We start from the raw sequence: 18,698 nt of genomic DNA, 5'->3' as shown, positions 1-18,698 counted from the left end.
AATGGAATCATTGAAATCCTACAGAAAGACCTCGACAATGTGTGTATTACACTGACTATATAAGACTTAAAGAGATGAAGTCGCTTTAACCATTATAAGACTCAAATTAAATACAAACATAAATATTTAAACATTTTAGTACAAGGAAAAGATTTCATGTCATATCTCACTCCACTAAGTGGCGCTATTGGCCAACATGAATCACAAGAACTTGGGCTCAGTTCACAAGCTGAAGTATGACTTTTGGTATAAATATGTGAGTAGTCCATTCTGTGAAGAAGTAACAGAAATGTGTTAAAAACTGTTAAATCAACAATCCAGTAATAAACAGTAGGATCCAGAGGTCTTCAGGATTTTTTGGGACTTTCTTGGTGGTTTTGTTTGCGGAGGTGAGCCTCTATCTCCTGCCTGAAGAACAGCATGCCCAGCTGGCCGTGCGAGGCTTCGTTCATGGCCTTGGACTGCATGCACATGCGGTACTGGTCTGGGGGGAGCTCATCAGCGCACTGCTTCTCGTGCCACAGATGAAACAAGCCTCGCGAGGGAGCGCGCACGACCAGCAGGTTACTATGGAGGTACTTTCTGTAAAGGTGCACATCCTCGCCTCCCCAGCCTTTGATGTCGATGTCGAAGCCCCCTGGAAGAACAGAAATAATGTTTATATGCTCAGGACAGTTTGTTAGGTACACCCTATATATGTCACTTACAGCATAAACTACAGCAAATATGATGTAGAGATGTGAGGAAGTCGAAAAGCAACTTTCATTCGCAGTTTCATGTTTTAAATCTTATCACAGCCTATTTGTCTTGATGATGATGTCATAATGTTTGTTACTTTCGTATTATCATTCAAAGGTATTGAGTGTCAGTAACGTGGCCAGTTTAGTGTAGATCTAGCATGCAGAAATGTTCCAGTATTATTCCTCGTACTTGATTTCCTGGAGAAATAGCCTGAGCATGGAGTAATGTGATCCTAATCAGCCTTGTTTCTTGCTAATCCCGCGTTGTTTTCGCCCTATGGTATGTCAGCAAACAGAGTGGGCATGTTCCAGCCTGAATTTCCATATGTGCATCCGCTTTTGCACACACCTCTCACTTTGTTATTGAAGCAAATTATTCTGTGTGGCTTTGGCTTCAGCGGTATCTAGGCCTATTTTAAATCCTTGCTCCAGGCCAGAACTAAAATAAAAAAACGCAATGAAGATGGGAGATTATTGCTGTGTATTTCCAAGCAGGCATGGTCCCAAGAACAGAATTCCCACAGGAGCATGCCAAGTATAAAAACTAACCTTCCTTTGAAAAGCAGTGGCCTTGAGTTGTGGCAATGGGCCGTGTATTGTTGACATGGGTGACTTTAAAAGCACATTGAATAAAATGCAGAAATGCTACCCTGCATAGTCTGTTAAAATGATCATCACCTATGTTGATGAAGTCTGATCTGTATTGACAGGTCATGCCAAAACCGAAATCTCTCCAAAATCCTGTGTCTTTCTTGATTACCTGCAGAAGAGGACATATTGCATGTGATTGCTTTTAGAATACTTACAATAGTATGTCAAATATTAAAAAACAAGAAGGCACAATGAGTGGACTTCACATGGACAGTCGTTTAACTACACTGCAAAAAGTACCCTGCTGAAAACAAGGAAACAAATCTTAAAATAAGACATTTTGTCTTGTTTTAAGGAAAGAAATCTGCCAATTTTTTCTTGCTAAGAATTCTTATTTCTAGAATATTTTTCTTATTATAAAACAAGAAAGAAACACAAAATGTAAGCAAATAAATAGCTAGAATTAAAAATGTCCTCAGAAAATGGAATAATTTCAGAAAAACATTCGTATTTAGTGAAACACTGTGGGGTATTTTACTTAAATGTTGCCTGGTTTAAGCAAAATGTTCTAAATTACACCCATTTTTGAGCAAAAAGCTCTTAATAAATACTAATATTTAAGGAAAATATTCCTATTTTGGGAAAGAATATATGTGGTATCACTTTATTTTACACTATCGTGATACATTGTACCGAACTACATTTAGTACAATGTAATGAGCTCTGTAACAATCTGTAATAACGTGTACCTTGTGTTAGTTTAGATCTTCTTAAAAGTGAGTGAGTGAGTGTAAAAATAAAGAATGGAATGTCTCTGTGAGAATCAGTTCTTAAATTAAGAGTTGTTCTGATCTTATTTTTTCTTAAAATACACAAACAAATATTCTTTGTCTAATGAAGATTCAAAAAGTCTTTCTTTCTTGTTACAAGACAAAATAGCATGTTTTTTAGCAAATACATCTGAACAAGAAATGGCTAGATTTTATTTCCTAAAATAAGATTTTTTTTCTCAAGAAAACTTTGCTAGGCAAGACGTTATTAGGGAAAAATAAGAACTTATTTCTTCAAGTAAGACATTTTTTACTTGCTTAGAACCCACTGTTTGCAGTGTAGCAGTTTTTATGTGTTGTTTGTGTTACCAGCTGTTGGTCGACTGGTGGGACATGTTCACTACTTCCGTAGATCAGAGCGGGGTTGTACTGGCTGAACAACACTGGGTAGAAGACCTTTTTACCTGGGGGGGAAAACACAGTCAGTGACCACAGTTATGACTTGTTAAGCCCGTTGGTGACTTTTGCTGACTCGCACCCGGCTGCGTGTTGAGTCTGCAGGCGTTGAGGAAGTCAGCGGTAAAGTAGATGTCCACGTCGCAGAAGAACAGCAGGACATTGCCTCCTTTCCAGGCTCGGGCCCCGAAGTCCAGACCTCTTCCTCGAGAAAACTCCTCGTTGAGCTGCAGCAGTGTGTAGTTCTTAAAGCTCGCCTCCCTGACAGGACACACAAGAGGACATGGGTCATTCAGTTATCATTGTTTATAGATTGTTTTGCATGATAGCATTTTGGATAGAGCGGAACTGCAATGCCAGGAGGTCATGAAGGGTGAAGCTGGGTGATTTCATTCAATGTCACAACCTGACAACCAGAGGTGCCTGAAGTGGTCCTCGAGGGCTTCAATTTGGGATCCTTTTGTACGTTTAAAGGATATTTGAGGATTTTTTTTAAATCCTGAAATATGCCTTTAAGCTCTTCACCACCGCCTTAACCGAGCGCATTTGCTCCAGCTTTACCCAAATCCATAAGGTTACAGCCAACACGCCAGTGTAACGCCTCATCTGAAAGATAGGACCTACAAAACACAGCTAAATGGATGTTTTTCCTCACATTGTCATCACTTTTTTGACTTTTTTTATTGCTCTTTTAATGTGTTTTAATGCTCGTTTTCTTCTAGTTTTTGCTGACATTGTGACGCTTTTTTCAAGAAGCTTTTAGGTTTGGGTAAAGCCTCAGTCCAGATGGGGGTGAAGAGGTTAACAACAAGAAGGTCCCGGTTCTATCCCAGAGCCGGATGGGGCCTTTCTGTGGAGAGTAGAGTTTCTTTCCGTGTCTGCGTAGATTTCCTCCGAGTACACCGGTTTTCCCCTACCATTAAAAACATGTACAATAGGCCACGATGAATGATGTGTGAGTGGATGTATGGTGGTGGTCAGAGGGATCGTTGGCGCAGACGTGTGCAGTCGCGACATCACTTCTGTCAGTCTCCACCAGGGGAACCTGAAGCTACAAACGTAGTTTACCACCTCTGAGTATGGAGAGAATGTACAATTGTAAAGAGCTTTGTGACTATGTCTGTGAAAGGCGCTATATAAATAAAGATCTTCTAATAGTAGAGTAATAGTAGAGTCACAGTAGAGTAACAGTAGAGTGATATTAGAGTAACTGTAGAGTGATAGTAGAGTCACAGTAGAGTCACAGTGGAGTGATAGTAGAGTAACAGTGGAGTAACAGTGGAGTAACAGTAGAGTAACAGTAGAGTAACAGTAGAGTAACAGTAGAGTAACAGTAGAGTCACAGTAGAGTAACAGTAGAGTAACAGTGGAGTAACAGTGGAGTAATAGTAGAGTCACAGTAGAGTCACAGTAGAGTAACAGTAGAGTAACAGTAGAGTAACAGTAGAGTCACAGTAGAGTCACAGTAGAGTAACAGTAGAGTCACAGTAGAGTCACAGTAGAGTAACAGTAGAGTCACAGTAGAGTCACAGTAGAGTAACAGTAGAGTAACAGTGGAGTAACAGTGGAGTAACAGTAGAGTAATAGTAGAGTAATAGTAGAGTCACAGTAGAGTAACAGTAGAGTAATAGTAGAGTAATAGTAGAGTCACAGTAGAGTCACAGTGGAGTGATATTAGAGTAACTGTAGAGTGATAGTAGAGTCACAGTAGAGTCACAGTGGAGTGATAGTAGAGTAACAGTGGAGTAACAGTGGAGTAACAGTAGAGTAACAGTAGAGTAATAGTAGAGTCACAGTAGAGTAATAGTAGAGTCACAGTAGAGTAATAGTAGAGTCACAGTAGAGTCACAGTGGAGTGATATTAGAGTAACTGTAGAGTGATAGTAGAGTCACAGTAGAGTCACAGTGGAGTGATAGTAGAGTAACAGTGGAGTAACAGTGGAGTAACAGTAGAGTAACAGTAGAGTAATAGTAGAGTCACAGTAGAGTAACAGTAGAGTAATAGTAGAGTCACAGTAGAGTAACAGTAGAGTAATAGTAGAGTCACAGTAGAGTCACAGTAGAGTAACAGTAGAGTAACAGTGGAGTAACAGTGGAGTAACAGTAGAGTAATAGTAGAGTAATAGTAGAGTCACAGTAGAGTAACAGTAGAGTAACAGTAGAGTAATAGTAGAGTCACAGTAGAGTAACAGTGGAGTAACAGTAGAGTAACAGTAGAGTAACAGTAGAGTAATAGTAGAGTAACAGTAGAGTAACAGTAGAGTAATAGTAGAGTAATAGAGTCACAGTAGAGTCACAGTAGAGTCACAGTGGAGTAATAGTAGAGTAACAGTAGAGTAACAGTAGAGTAATAGTAGAGTAATAGTAGAGTAATAGTAGAGTAATAGTAGAGTCACAGTAGAGTCACAGTAGAGTAACAGTAGAGTAACAGTAGAGTAATAGTAGAGTCACAGTAGAGTAACAGTAGAGTAACAGTAGAGTAATAGTAGAGTCACAGTAGAGTCACAGTAGAGTCACAGTGGAGTAATAGTAGAGTAACAGTAGAGTAATAGTAGAGTAATAGTAGAGTCACAGTGGAGTAATAGTAGAGTAACAGTAGAGTAACAGTAGAGTAACAGTAGAGTAACAGTAGAGTAACAGTAGAGTAATAGTAGAGTCACAGTAGAGTCACAGTGGAGTGATAGTAGAGTAACAGTAGAGTAACAGTAGAGTAACAGTAGAGTAACAGTAGAGTAACAGTAGAGTAATAGTAGAGTAATAGTAGAGTCACAGTAGAGTAACAGTAGAGTAATAGTAGAGTAATAGTAGAGTCACAGTAGAGTAACAGTAGAGTAATAGTAGAGTCACAGTAGAGTCACAGTGGAGTGATAGTAGAGTAACAGTAGAGTAACAGTAGAGTAATAGTAGAGTCACAGTAGAGTCACAGTGGAGTAACAGTAGAGTAACAGTAGAGTAACAGTAGAGTAACAGTAGAGTAATAGTAGTCACAGTAGAGTCACAGTGGAGTGATAGTAGAGTAACAGTAGAGTCACAGTAGAGTAACAGTGGAGTAACAGTAGAGTAACAGTAGAGTAACAGTAGAGTAATAGTAGAGTCACAGTAGAGTCACAGTGGAGTGATAGTAGAGTGACAGTAGAGTAACAGTAGAGTAACAGTGGAGTAACAGTGGAGTAACAGTAGAGTAACAGTAGAGTAACAGTAAAGTAACAGTAGAGTCACAGTAGAGTCACAGTGGAGTGATAGTAGAGTGACAGTAGAGTAACAGTAGAGTCACAGTAGAGTAACAGTGGAGTAACAGTAGAGTAACAGTAGAGTAACAGTAGAGTAACAGTAGAGTCACAGTAGAGTCACAGTGGAGTGATAGTAGAGTGACAGTAGAGTAACAGTAGAGTAACAGTGGAGTAACAGTGGAGTAACAGTAGAGTAACAGTAGAGTAACAGTAAAGTAACAGTAGAGTAACAGTAGAGTAATAGTAGAGTCACAGTAGAGTCACAGTGGAGTGATAGTAGAGTAACAGTAGAGTAACAGTGGAGTAACAGTGGAGTAACAGTAGAGTAACAGTAGAGTAATAGTAGAGTCACAGTAGAGTCACAGTGGAGTGATAGTAGAGTAACAGTAGAGTAACAGTAGAGTAACAGTGGAGTAACAGTGGAGTAACAGTAGAGTAACAGTAGAGTAATAGTAGAGTCACAGTAGAGTCACAGTAGAGTCACAGTGGAGTAACAGTAGAGTAACAGTAGAGTAATAGTAGAGTAACAGTAGAGTAACAGTAGAGTAACAGTAGAGTAATAGTAGAGTCACAGTAGAGTCACAGTGGAGTGATAGTAGAGTAACAGTAGAGTAACAGTAGAGTAACAGTGGAGTAACAGTGGAGTGATAGTAGAGTAACAGTAGAGTAACAGTGGAGTAACAGTGGAGTAATAGTAGAGTAACAGTAGAGTAACAGTAGAGTCACAGTAGAGTAACAGTAGAGTAACAGTAGAGTAATAGTAGAGTAACAGTAGAGTAACAGTAGAGTAATAGTAGAGTCACAGTAGAGTAACAGTAGAGTAACAGTAGAGTAATAGTAGAGTAACAGTAGAGTAACAGTAGAGTAACAGTAGAGTAATAGTAGAGTCACAGTAGAGTAACAGTAGAGTAACAGTAGAGTAATAGTAGAGTAACAGTAGAGTAACAGTAGAGTAATAGTAGAGTAACAGTAGAGTAACAGTAGAGTAACAGTAGAGTAATAGTAGAGTCACAGTAGAGTAACAGTAGAGTAACAGTAGAGTAATAGTAGAGTAACAGTAGAGTAACAGTAGAGTAACAGTAGAGTAACAGTAGAGTAATAGTAGAGTCACAGTAGAGTCACAGTGGAGTGATAGTAGAGTAACAGTAGAGTAACAGTAGAGTAACAGTGGAGTAACAGTGGAGTGATAGTAGAGTAACAGTAGAGTAACAGTGGAGTAACAGTGGAGTAATGGTAGAGTCACAGTAGAGTCACAGTAGAGTCACAGTGGAGTGATAGTAGAGTAACAGTAGAGTAACAGTGGAGTAACAGTGGAGTAACAGTAGAGTAACAGTAGAGTAACAGTAGAGTAACAGTAGAGTAACAGTAGAGTAATAGTGGAGTAACAGTGGAGTAATAGTAGAGTCACAGTAGAGTCACAGTAGAGTCACAGTGGAGTGATAGTAGAGTAATAGTGGAGTAACAGTGGAGTAATAGTAGAGTCACAGTAGAGTCACAGTAGAGTCACAGTGGAGTGATAGTAGAGTAACAGTAGAGTAACAGTAGAGTAACAGTAGAGTAACAGTAGAGTAATAGTAGAGTCACAGTAGAGTCACAGTAGAGTCACAGTGGAGTGATAGTAGAGTAACAGTAGAGTAACAGTAGAGTAACAGTAGAGTAACAGTAGAGTAATAGTAGAGTCACAGTAGAGTCACAGTAGAGTCACAGTGGAGTAATAGTAGAGTCACAGTTGAGTAACAGTAGAGTCACAGTAGAGTCACAGTAGAGTAACAGTAGAGTAATAGTAGAGTCACAGTAGAGTAACAGTAGAGTAATAGTAGAGTCACAGTAGAGTAACAGTAGAGTCACAGTAGAGTCACAGTAGAGTAACAGTAGAGTAACAGTAGAGTCACAGTAGAGTCACAGTAGAGTCACAGTAGAGTCACAGTAGAGTAACAGTAGAGTCACAGTAGAGTCACAGTAGAGTAACAGTAGAGTCACAGTAGAGTAACAGTAGAGTAACAGTAGAGTAACAGTGGAGTAACAGTAGAGTCACAGTAGAGTAACAGTAGAGTCACAGTAGAGTAACAGTAGAGTAACAGTAGAGTAATAGTAGAGTCACAGTAGAGTAACAGTAGAGTAACAGTAGAGTAACAGTAGAGTAACAGTAGAGTAACAGTGGAGTAACAGTAGAGTCACAGTAGAGTAATAGTAGAGTAACAGTAGAGTAACAGTAGAGTAACAGTAGAGTAACAGTAGAGTAACAGTAGAGTAATAGTAGAGTCACAGTAGAGTAACAGTAGAGTAACAGTAGAGTAACAGTAGAGTAATAGTAGAGTAACAGTAGAGTAATAGTAGAGTCACAGTAGAGTAACAGTAGAGTCACAGTAGAGTAACAGTAGAGTAATAGTAGAGTCACAGTAGAGTAACAGTAGAGTAATAGTAGAGTAACAGTAGAGTAATAGTAGAGTCACAGTAGAGTAACAGTAGAGTCACAGTAGAGTAACAGTAGAGTAATAGTAGAGTCACAGTAGAGTAACAGTAGAGTCACAGTAGAGTAACAGTAGAGTCACAGTAGAGTAACAGTAGAGTAACAGTAGAGTCACAGTAGAGTGATATTAGAGTAACAGTAGAGTAACAGTAGAGTCACAGTAGAGTAACAGTAGAGTCACAGTAGAGTCACAGTAGAGTAACAGTAGAGTCACAGTAGAGTCACAGTAGAGTCACAGTAGAGTCACAGTAGAGTCACAGTAGAGTAATAGTAGAGTAACAGTAGAGTCACAGTAGAGTAACAGTAGAGTAACAGTAGAGTAACAGTAGAGTCACAGTAGAGTCACAGTAGAGTAATAGTAGAGTAACAGTAGAGTCACAGTAGAGTAATAGTAGAGTAATAGTAGAGTAACAGTAGAGTAACAGTAGAGTAACAGTAGAGTAACAGTAGAGTAACAGTAGAGTAATAGTAGAGTAGGACCGTCTGAGGACAACTTGATAAGACATGTGTGACTCCCAGTCAGACAGCAGTGACACTGAGGGTAAATAGAGCAGATAGAACAACAGAACCACTTCTTCCAAAGCCATTCTAGGTCGCCCCGAAAGAAAAGAGAAACATCTGGGTCCAGATGTACACAGCTGTGGCTTCTAGTCTAACCATAACAACTCTCTCTGTTAGTGACTAATGCCTCACTCACACTAACACACTGACACACACACACACACACACACACACACACACACGCACACACACACATTTCAGATAGCGCCCAGAGAGAAACTGCATCTAGGGCACAGCAAACATGATCAAGTCTCCATTGTTATTGTGGCGTGAATGTGAGAATGGAAGCGGGACAGACAAAGGTGGGCAAGAACAGACAGACATGCTGAGCTTTATCACAGGAAGGATGAGCCGGAAACACGCTTACCCTGTTCTTAGCCCTGAGGCGGATTCGAATATTCTCTGTGTGAATGGTATGTAGTATTTTATCACTTACAATGAAAAGACTGTTTTGTTTCTCTAACCTATTTTAAGTCTCTCCCATAAACAAGCCTAAGATATTACTTGAGATTACACGCTCACTCAAAACAATTATTGCGGTGCATACTTGCTTAATTTCTTTCCGACAATAACAACAGCTACAACCCATGGACGATTAAGTGCTGTTTATAGATCCAAATAAGACGCCCCAGTGAGATGGACCCACCCGCTGGCACTCGACTGACCGCAGATGGCACAATAACACTTTGTGTCTCCCAAATGCTTGACATTACCACCACCTAAATACAAACGTTCATCGGCAACAAATTGCTGCATTTTAGCGAAAGCTAATGCACTTGAAACCACACGATGTCTCTCCACGTCTCGACATTTGAATAAAGTTATAAAATGTAGCCACAACATCCCACTGTGGAAATTACTACACATATTTGAGACTAGACTTCATGAATTATGAATGGGTTATTAATTATGCATCTTATTTACCAGCAAATGTAATTGCCTTTGTTTCCACTGCATTAGTGGTAAAACAGCATCTTGTAATTGCACTAAAAAGAGCCTTAGCTTTATTTAAACACTGGCACAACATTTCATCCATCAACATAATCTGCAATTATGACTAGATCTTTCCTGTGTGTTGCCTCTTGCACACACAGTATTCATTTGTTGACTATAATATAATACACAAGCTTAAAACAGGGCACACTGTAGGCGCTAACACATTGGAAAGTGTGTCGCCACAATCATAAGGCAATGCAGAGCTGTCAAGTAGCATCTTAACAGAGTAACCTGATCCTGTCAGTTCTGCTCAAGCCAACAACAAGAAAGGGCTTCCCTCACACTGTGCAGCCTGGTCTTCACTCTGCATCTGTTGGACCATGTATCTTATTATTGTTTTACTGCGGCCAAAGTGAACAACTGTGCAGACAAAACCAAATCCAGCCATTGTCCACATTGGCTTTTGATCCTTCAATATTTCGCACCTGCTGTCTGACTTTTCCATCCATTTTAAGGCTATTGTGTACGACAGACCTTCAACACCCTAACTTCCTTTCCTCCCACACAATAATTATCTCTTTTTTAAATTTTTACTAGGACAAGGTTTGGCAGCTCTAACCCCCAAAATAGTTGACTCCCCCCAACACGACTCATAGCCTCATTGTCCCTCTCTTTTTCTGAATACAGGGAATGTGAGTGACTTCACAGCATAGCAACAGCGTGGCAACAGAAGCCAAATGAGTGTCGGCTGTTTATTATAGCATTGTTGTTATTTGTTTGGACGCTCCATGACTAAGAATTAAAGTGTTTTATGAAAATAGTCGTTTTTCAGACTTTTTTGTCATTGCTTATGGTTTATATGTGTGCAAATGCGTTTAGTCATTTCCTTCTTTCTATAAGCCTTCATAGGATGGTGTGTCCTGTCAGTTTAAACAGAGGCTGTGATCACATACAGAGCCTGGCGTAGAAGGCTGCTGAAGAGGAACAGAGAGGTTATGTTTTAATGATGACACCTCTTTCAACTCTCTGCTTTTTCTTATCTTTGCACCTCGGTCGGGATGTTACATTACAACACCGCATAGACCTTAATTCTTCATAGATCTCGACTGGTATCTCTTTATAACTGTGCTCTCTTCCTTCATTCATCTTTACACACAAATCTCCGTATTCAGCGCTCTTGTTATACACCGTGAGACATTTTTCCCGAGCTCAAAAATGTGCATCAGTCCCAGGGGCACAGTGCAGCTGCTTTGAAGTAAGGACGTGTAAGTCATACAGTAAAAAGTTCAGCGGATGCAGCAAAAGGCATCTCTACTGAGTGGCACAAGACCGAGCTAGCCGTTATTATCTCACATTTTGTCCTGTTTATGGTTTATAATCACACAATTATCTGAACTTATCTCACTCTGAGCCTGGTTTCTGTCTCAGACCTTGAGAGCAAACACACCGACACGATGGTGATACCGGAGATTGTCAGACCGATTCAAGGCCAACCAAAAAGCTCAGAAACAACAACGATCGCTATAGCAACGACCAGTAACATTATAGTGAAAATGGTAGCATCAGTGTTTGGGGGTGGGGGGTGACCATAAGGCAGCACATGAGCCAGTCACATGATCGTGTGTGTGCTGTCATTTATCTGTGTCATCTGTGAAGGTGGCCGAGCTGCACAACCTGGGAGCCACACCGCTGTATAATTCATCAGACACACGAGCAGGGGCAGCATGATGCCACGCAGGAGGTGTGCCTCAGTGGTGTATGTGAACAGCAGAATGCACGAGAGTAAAGTTGTTTCATTATTTCAAAGCGACTGGGTCAAAGTGATGGTGAGAAATGTCCTGCAGTGGAAACAGAAAGGAACTAATGCTTTATCTAACTTCACAAATCCTGAAGACTGAAAATAGATACATAGAATAAAACAGAGCATAATAGTTGAACTTCAAACCTACCTGGAGGTGTTTTCCAGAATGCTGCGGACTTCATTTATCTGATCGTTGCCAAAATACACCACAGTCAGATGGACTCGGCCGTCCTGCCGCACACAAACCTCCCTGTAGAGGCACAGTGGATGAAAGATAAAATGAGAGTAACACATTTCTACAAAATAGTACAAACGTGCAGTAGGTATTAATAGACTATCCGTAACATAATTGTTGAAAAAGGATGTAGGCCCTTTTCCAAGCCTTGATGAGGACATGCTGAAAATGTCTTTCCAAACACTGGCCCAGCAGGAGCCACACTGACACCGACAGCTTGCCTGCGCTAATGGGGATCCTGACAATAAACTACTGAACTAAACCTTCCCCCAAGAAACAAACGCTACAAACCAAAAAGTGAAAGTTACAAATCATGATGAAGATAAGGTTGATGGATCACCACAAATCAGATTGGATTTGGCTTTTTCAATGTCATGTTTACAGTATAAACCACAGGCGATAAAGACAAATCTGAATCTCTACTGAACCAACACAAGCGTGTTTCATATTTGCTTTTAATATGGATGAGGGAGAAACTGTTTGCTTAGCGACTGGCCAGGTCTTAAAACATCATCAGTATATGAGCTAATGCTGCTCTGCCCAGGAGGGCATTTTAATGGGCTGCAACACTGCGCTAAGCAGGATTTAGCATGTAAAACGCAAAAAGAGCTGTGATAAGCACTTGCTGGGACTGCAGCACAATAAATCACCAACATTGGAAAGGATGTTTTTTCTAGAGCGACATTGACAGAGTGCTCAGGGTTAGTTCTGAACTGTTGACTTGATTTACTTATTTTAATATCAATGAGAACTTCAGTTATACAGTTTTTACAGTGAAACAATGTCCTCTGTCCTTATCTCACAGGACTGTTCCATTCTTAACAAAACCTCAGACTGGACCTCTGAGGTATTGTTTTAAATATATGATGATCACAAACTGGGCATCTCTTCCCTTGTGCTTCATAGATCGGTGCATGTGCAGCTTTAGAGGCCTCGATGCACCATCTTCATCTTCGCTAAAGTAAACAACAACAGTGACCGCTTGTATTTTAGGACACTAAAAGTATTTTTAAATCATAAACGTGTACAGAGTGTTTTGAGATCTTTGACCTCAGCCTTCATCAGAGAAACCAACATGTCTTCATTGCTTTAACCCTCCAAAATGTCGATTTTAATAATAGTACTCCCATTATGTCAATGTCAATGGGAAGTGCATGACTATTTTTTTCTTCACATTGTCTTTTTAAAGTTTTGACTTCATTAAGAAACAAAAGTCTTGGGCAATTCTGAGCTGCTGTGTGTTAGAAATGACCAAATAATAAATAAGGGCCTGAGGGTTTACACCTTTTCTCAGACAGAATAAAACAGCACGTCTCATGTTTAAGGTCTGAAGTAGCATGTTTACCTGAAGTTGTGCATGAAGTGTTTGAACTTGTCTGTGCGTCTGGACAGCGGGACAATGATGTTGATAGGGGTGCTGCTTGTGTCCACTCTCTCGTTCTTCACCTTCATGAGGGGCCCGAACGGCCGGAACAGCACCAAGCGCTTGAACTCATGCGCCGCCTCCCCTCGAAAGCTCAGCTCGTACAGCGTCCCCTTGTCCCGTTCGGTGCGTGTGATACCTGAACACAGAGAGTCACATTCACAGCCTGCTATTGCCAGTTCCTGCAACCCATCCATGACCTAGTTTTATATTGCAATCCATGGATGAAATGTAACAGCACCAGAGCTATAACATATTCTTGTGCGCTGTGCAGGGTCTGTGCACTGATTGGTTCATACAGTTTGCAGCCAGGGAGAGAATGAGAGGCTGATATGCTACTATATCCTTCCAAGAAGCATCTCGCAAACACATTTTATCTCATCCACAGGCCTTTTCTTGTTGGTTGCTAAGAAGACTTTTCACTCTGAGGGAGAGATGCACATTCTGTTCAGTTTCTCTTCTCAGTTAATTGGTTGCAAATGACTATTGATTATATGTAAAAAGATAAAGATACAACAGAGACAAATGGAGAAAGGTTATTTCATATTCATTTGTTTTTGTCCTTTTTTAATTGTTTATTTGTAATTCTGGGAGTTCTTAGATTATACTGTGGTCTGTTCTCTCACTGCCTACAAAACATAAGACACAAACAGAAAGAGCAGGGTCCCCTCAGATTGTTATACTGTGGTTTTGGGTGTACTGGGTTTGACCATTGGATCTGGCAAGCGATCCAACGGTCTGTGCTTCCTTCATGAACAATTGGTAATGAGTGGGCTGTTGTTGTTTTTTCTTTATTTTTATAGAGCTAGATAAAGTAATATCGTGTTTTAATGTAGTTTAACTATATGGGCAAAGTTCGGAAACGGTCTATGTTTATGAAATGTGCAATAAAAACATAGTGGGAGACAGAAAAAAACTGAAATTGTGCATGTGAACAACAATTACATCAATTTTTTTTACTTCATATCTGGGGACACGGATGATATTCATAAAATTCCCACAAACCCTTGAATACACTACAACAATTAACTTCAGAATTGTATAATCGATCTAACTCATGATAATGGATAAACATATTATCATAAACTCCTCTGCACTGCTGTTGGTTGGATGTGTGTTGACTCCATGGGGAAAGCTTTGTGTTAAGATAAAATAATAACTGAGTGGATAGCCCGTTAGAGTGAGTATGGGGTGAATCAGGGAAAGAGAAGCATATTTATGTCTCTGGGCAAAGAGCCATCCTCTGACAGGAACTGCCTGTTAACCAGCCAGATTCCGGTGATACGGGCACACATTTCCCCTCAAGATTATATGATACGGGTCAGTTTCAAAAATATGCGGCGCCATTTACACAGTTTAATGCCTCGGAGGCTTCCTGTGTCATTAGCAGAGTTTGCATAGTGCAGTTTTCCATCACATGCTAATTACAGCCAATAATAACTCCCATAAAAGACATGTCTTTCTTAATCAGTTCAACAAACGGCTCAAGATGTTTCCATTCAACTCCAAATATCAGGTTTTGATGTGAGTTTGATGAACAGTATTTATGTCTTCTAAACACAGTGTTACATTAGCTATACCACACAACATCCTTCATATTCACAACAACATTCTTTGGCCTTTGCCTCATATGCCCTGACCCACTGGTGAGCCCCCGCCCACTCGCCCACTGGTCCACTCGTCCACTCCCCCACTGGTCAACTGGCCCACTCCTCCACTCGCCCACTCGTCCACTCGCCCACTCGTCCACTCGTCCACTCCCCCCCACTCTTCCACTCCCCCACTCGCCCGCACTCGCCCACTCGCCCACTCCTCCACTCCCCCACTCGTCCACTCCCCCACTCGTCCACTCCCCCACTCGTCCACTCGTCCACTCGCCCACTCGTCCACTCCCCCACCCGCCCTCACTCGCCCCCACTCGTCCACTCGTCCACTTCCCCACTCGCCCACACAGACAGTATCAAAATAACAACAATATAGACGCAGTATTTTGTGACATGAGTAAAAGTAAAGATACAGCAGCTAAAGCTAAGTTACATAAGTTAAAGTACTGAAGTATGTGCTGTAGAAAACACTGAAGTATTCAAAGCATTATGAGTGTTAAGTAATACATTTGTTGAGGCTTCAAAAACGTAAATATGACGCCCAAAATAACCACAAGGCAACGCCTGATTTTGTTTTCCAACAAAGCCATGAGCCAAACCACCGCAAATTCTCAATGGATGACATGGATGACACTCCAAATGAAGCTTTTCCAGTTGGCTTTATTACCCAATCCAACTTTATTACTATAGCACATTTTATTAACAAGAGTTTCCAAAGTACTGCACAAAAAAAATACAGTATTACTAAACCAGAAGCAATAAATAATTAAAAACAATATATCAAGAAAACATTTCGAAGCCAAAATAATAATACTTCAAAATACTTTTAATAAACTAAAAATATTATAGAACATTAAAACAATAAAATTAAATAAGGTTATTAAAATCTAAATCAAAGACACAGAGAACCACACAAGTCACTGTGGGGGCTGGTTTTACAGCTCGTCTTTGGCACCATGAGCTGGAGCTGGTCCTCAGACCTCAGTGCATGCTCTGGGGTCTACATTTGGACGAGGTCCATGATGGACTGAGGGCCCAGTCCAGTCAATGTTTTAAAAACAAACAATAAAATCTTACAGTCAACTCTAAATGAACAGGAAGCCAGTGCAACCACGCAAGAACGGGAGACATGTGTTCATACTTTTGGTTCCTGTTGAGAAATGTGCAGAGTTCTGGACTAATGCAGGTGAAAAAGTGCATTTCGATTCATGCCTGTATGAAGTGCATTGTATTAGTTGAGATAAAGCTCAAAATTCTTAAAAGATAAAAACGTTTTCACTTTTGATAAAAGATGGAGGTGATCAAAGCTGGCATTAACAACATTGATTTGCTTGTAAAGTTGAACATCAGAGCCATTTCCAGCAGCGACCACCAACCACTGAACCAGATCTGAGACACCTGTGCGGCTCACGCACTTCAGGGGCGTCTCAAACCCACAGACTGTATATATAATGGACAGCCTCTGCTCACTCCTCCTCGTTTACCATAATGACTACAGTCGTGGGGGAATTCATGGCGGATTTACAGACTCCCCCTCCCCAGCTCTGACGAAGCATGTTCCTAAAAAGGGCATAAGGGCGGCATCTTCACTGAAGACTCGGCCCTTGCGTGACGTGTAGCTCGCGCTGCTCCAATGCTAACAGTCCGACCCTCAATAAGTACGAGATTTAGAAAATTCTTTAATTTTGACTAACCCAGCGTTATCACAGGAGGAATATCTAGCCGTAGAAAGTGTTTAAAAAAAAAAAAAAACAGGCTCTAAAGTTGTTTTTAACGTGCCTAAACTCCAATACTACAGAGGTACTACAGCAATGGCGGCCCCTAGTGTCGTGGGCATATATCGTGCTCCTGCACAAAGGGGGCTGGCGAAGGACGCAGGACAAACTGAGAAACAGAAAGCTAAATATTTTCTCTTGATGTGAATGTGGTGTCATGTGCACAGATTTCTGCTCCAGGTGGGATCAGTGAAGGGAAGACTACGTGCAGGTGTGCGTACCAGTGTGTACGGAGGGTTTATAAGTCCCAGTATTTTTCTCCATACATGAACTTTGGGTTTTTGTTCGTACATACTTTTATAGTAAGAATCTTATGTACAGTTTAGTAAACGAGACCCCAGATCCTCAACAACTCTACTTAAGTACACTACTACTTAAATGTACTTAGTTACTGACCACCTCTGTATAAAAGTGAACCATAAACAATACCAGCCTTCTGTATTGAGGTTAGTACTTTTCTCCACCCTCTTCAGCTTATTAAACTGATGCTGCACATTTTAACCGAATATAAAACTGCTATTGTTCGGGACAGCCGCTGTCAGCATTTTCCATTCAAACAGAAAATATGCCTCCCCTATGATCTGGCAAACCCTGAAATTGTCTGGAAACCTCCCACGTTGAGAAGCACAAACCTGTTAATCTACAGTGACATGTAGGGAGATGTTCGGTCCTGGAATGCTCCTAAGGTGGCTGTATCCCTGAGTAAGACGATTGACCCTTGCCTCCAGTGTCTGTGTACACTGGTGTAGGCACGTGTGTGAATGTGTGAATGGTTCGTAATTCTCACCTTCCATAAAGTCAGAGGGTGTGTAGACTTTGCTGCTTTGAGCCTTCCCCTCAATCTTCCTGCTCTCCTGTTGGGATGCGGGTGCATTGAGGCTTTGCAGAGCCAGTTCACGCACTTCCACAAGCTCATCTCTCTTGTCTCTCCTGACAGGCTTCTCCTCTGGGTGTCGTGTGAGGCCCATCTCCAGCTGATAAACCCTCTGCAGGGTGAAGCTCTCGAAGGGCACCACTGCATACTCACTGGGGAACCTGCTCCCACTGCTCACCTCAGCCTTCGACAGCTGGCCCTTGAGAAACTCCTGAATGTCTGTCAGTTGGCTCTTTGCTCCTTGGCCCTCTCCTCCCCCATGTGACCTGGTCCCAGCGTCCTGTCCCTCCGTCAGGCCCTTCTTCAGACTCTCCTGTACTCCTTTGAGCTGCTGACTGCGCTCCTGCAGAGCCTCTTTCAGCTGCGCGATCTGCTTTTTCAAAGACGAGATGTGAAGTCGATGCTGCTCCTCTCGCTCCTGAAGAAGTGCTTGATAAGACTGCACACCTCCAGGGCTGCCACTTTTAGGAGGCACTTCCCCCACCCCGCCAGTCCCACCTGTGCCTGTCCCAATGTCTTGTCTCGTGCTCCCCTGGCCGGCATGGTTGTGTCCTTCCCTGGGCAGAGCATGACTCATAGGTGGCTCGTCCGAGTGGGGAGGGCTGCAGGTCATGACATAGAGGAGTGACAGTGAGCAGCAGAGCAACACCAGGATGCCTCCAACGCGGGACACCCAGCCCAGGAGTCCACGGCGCAACATCTCAGCATCTAACATGTAAATTCCCCCTATGAGTATCTCATCCAGACCCTCATGTAACGTCACACACACTGGTCACAATGATAAGAGTCCATGTGCAAATCTTTTCCATCACCGGCGAGGAGGCGGACCACTTATCACTGTGTGCTCATACTGCCCGAATTAGGTCATTTCCTCTAAAGCACTTCAGAGCCGCACATTTCAGTGCCAATGCTTCATGGTAAAAGCTTGGTCCATTTATGAGCAGGTTCAGAACCAGACAGTACCACAGACATGCTTCACTCATCTATGACTCATGGTGGACCCTCACACAGAGTCTGTGGGATCAGCTTCCTCTCTGTCGGAGTTCTCCCTTAATCTACATGATGACACACCACGGCAGGTGACGCTGCCTGATGTATGAAGTCTGCTATGTTTCATTATCAAACAGATGTGTAGATGACAGCACAGGTATGTTCATGCGCTCCAGGGAGACCTGGGGGTGGAAAAGAAAACAAGAGGTTAGCAATAAAAACAGTAAGTGTTGCCTCATAGC

The 18,698-nt window shown here is 41.6% G+C and overlaps 1 protein-coding gene across 1 annotated transcript; it reads right to left on the bottom strand.

Annotated features, from left to right (window-relative positions):
- Positions 1-60: 60 nt before the first annotated feature.
- On the bottom strand, positions 61-18,634 carry csgalnact1a (chondroitin sulfate N-acetylgalactosaminyltransferase 1a). The gene is made up of 7 exons (XM_079551564.1): positions 17,380-18,634; positions 13,136-13,352; positions 11,704-11,805; positions 2,640-2,818; positions 2,471-2,565; positions 1,419-1,500; positions 61-637 (listed from the first exon to the last, which is right to left on the bottom strand). Exons 1-7 carry the CDS (start codon positions 18,179-18,181, stop codon positions 348-350), a joined length of 1,767 nt encoding a protein of 588 aa, XP_079407690.1. The 5' UTR covers positions 18,182-18,634; the 3' UTR covers positions 61-347.
- Positions 18,635-18,698: the final 64 nt, after the last annotated feature.

The sequence above is a fragment of the Gobius niger genome (assembly GCF_951799975.1).
Source record: "Gobius niger genome assembly, chromosome: 2".
Classification (NCBI taxonomy): domain Eukaryota; kingdom Metazoa; phylum Chordata; class Actinopteri; order Gobiiformes; family Gobiidae; genus Gobius; species Gobius niger.
Note: the sequence above shows the minus strand (reverse complement) of the source record. Positions and strands in the feature narration are given on the sequence as shown.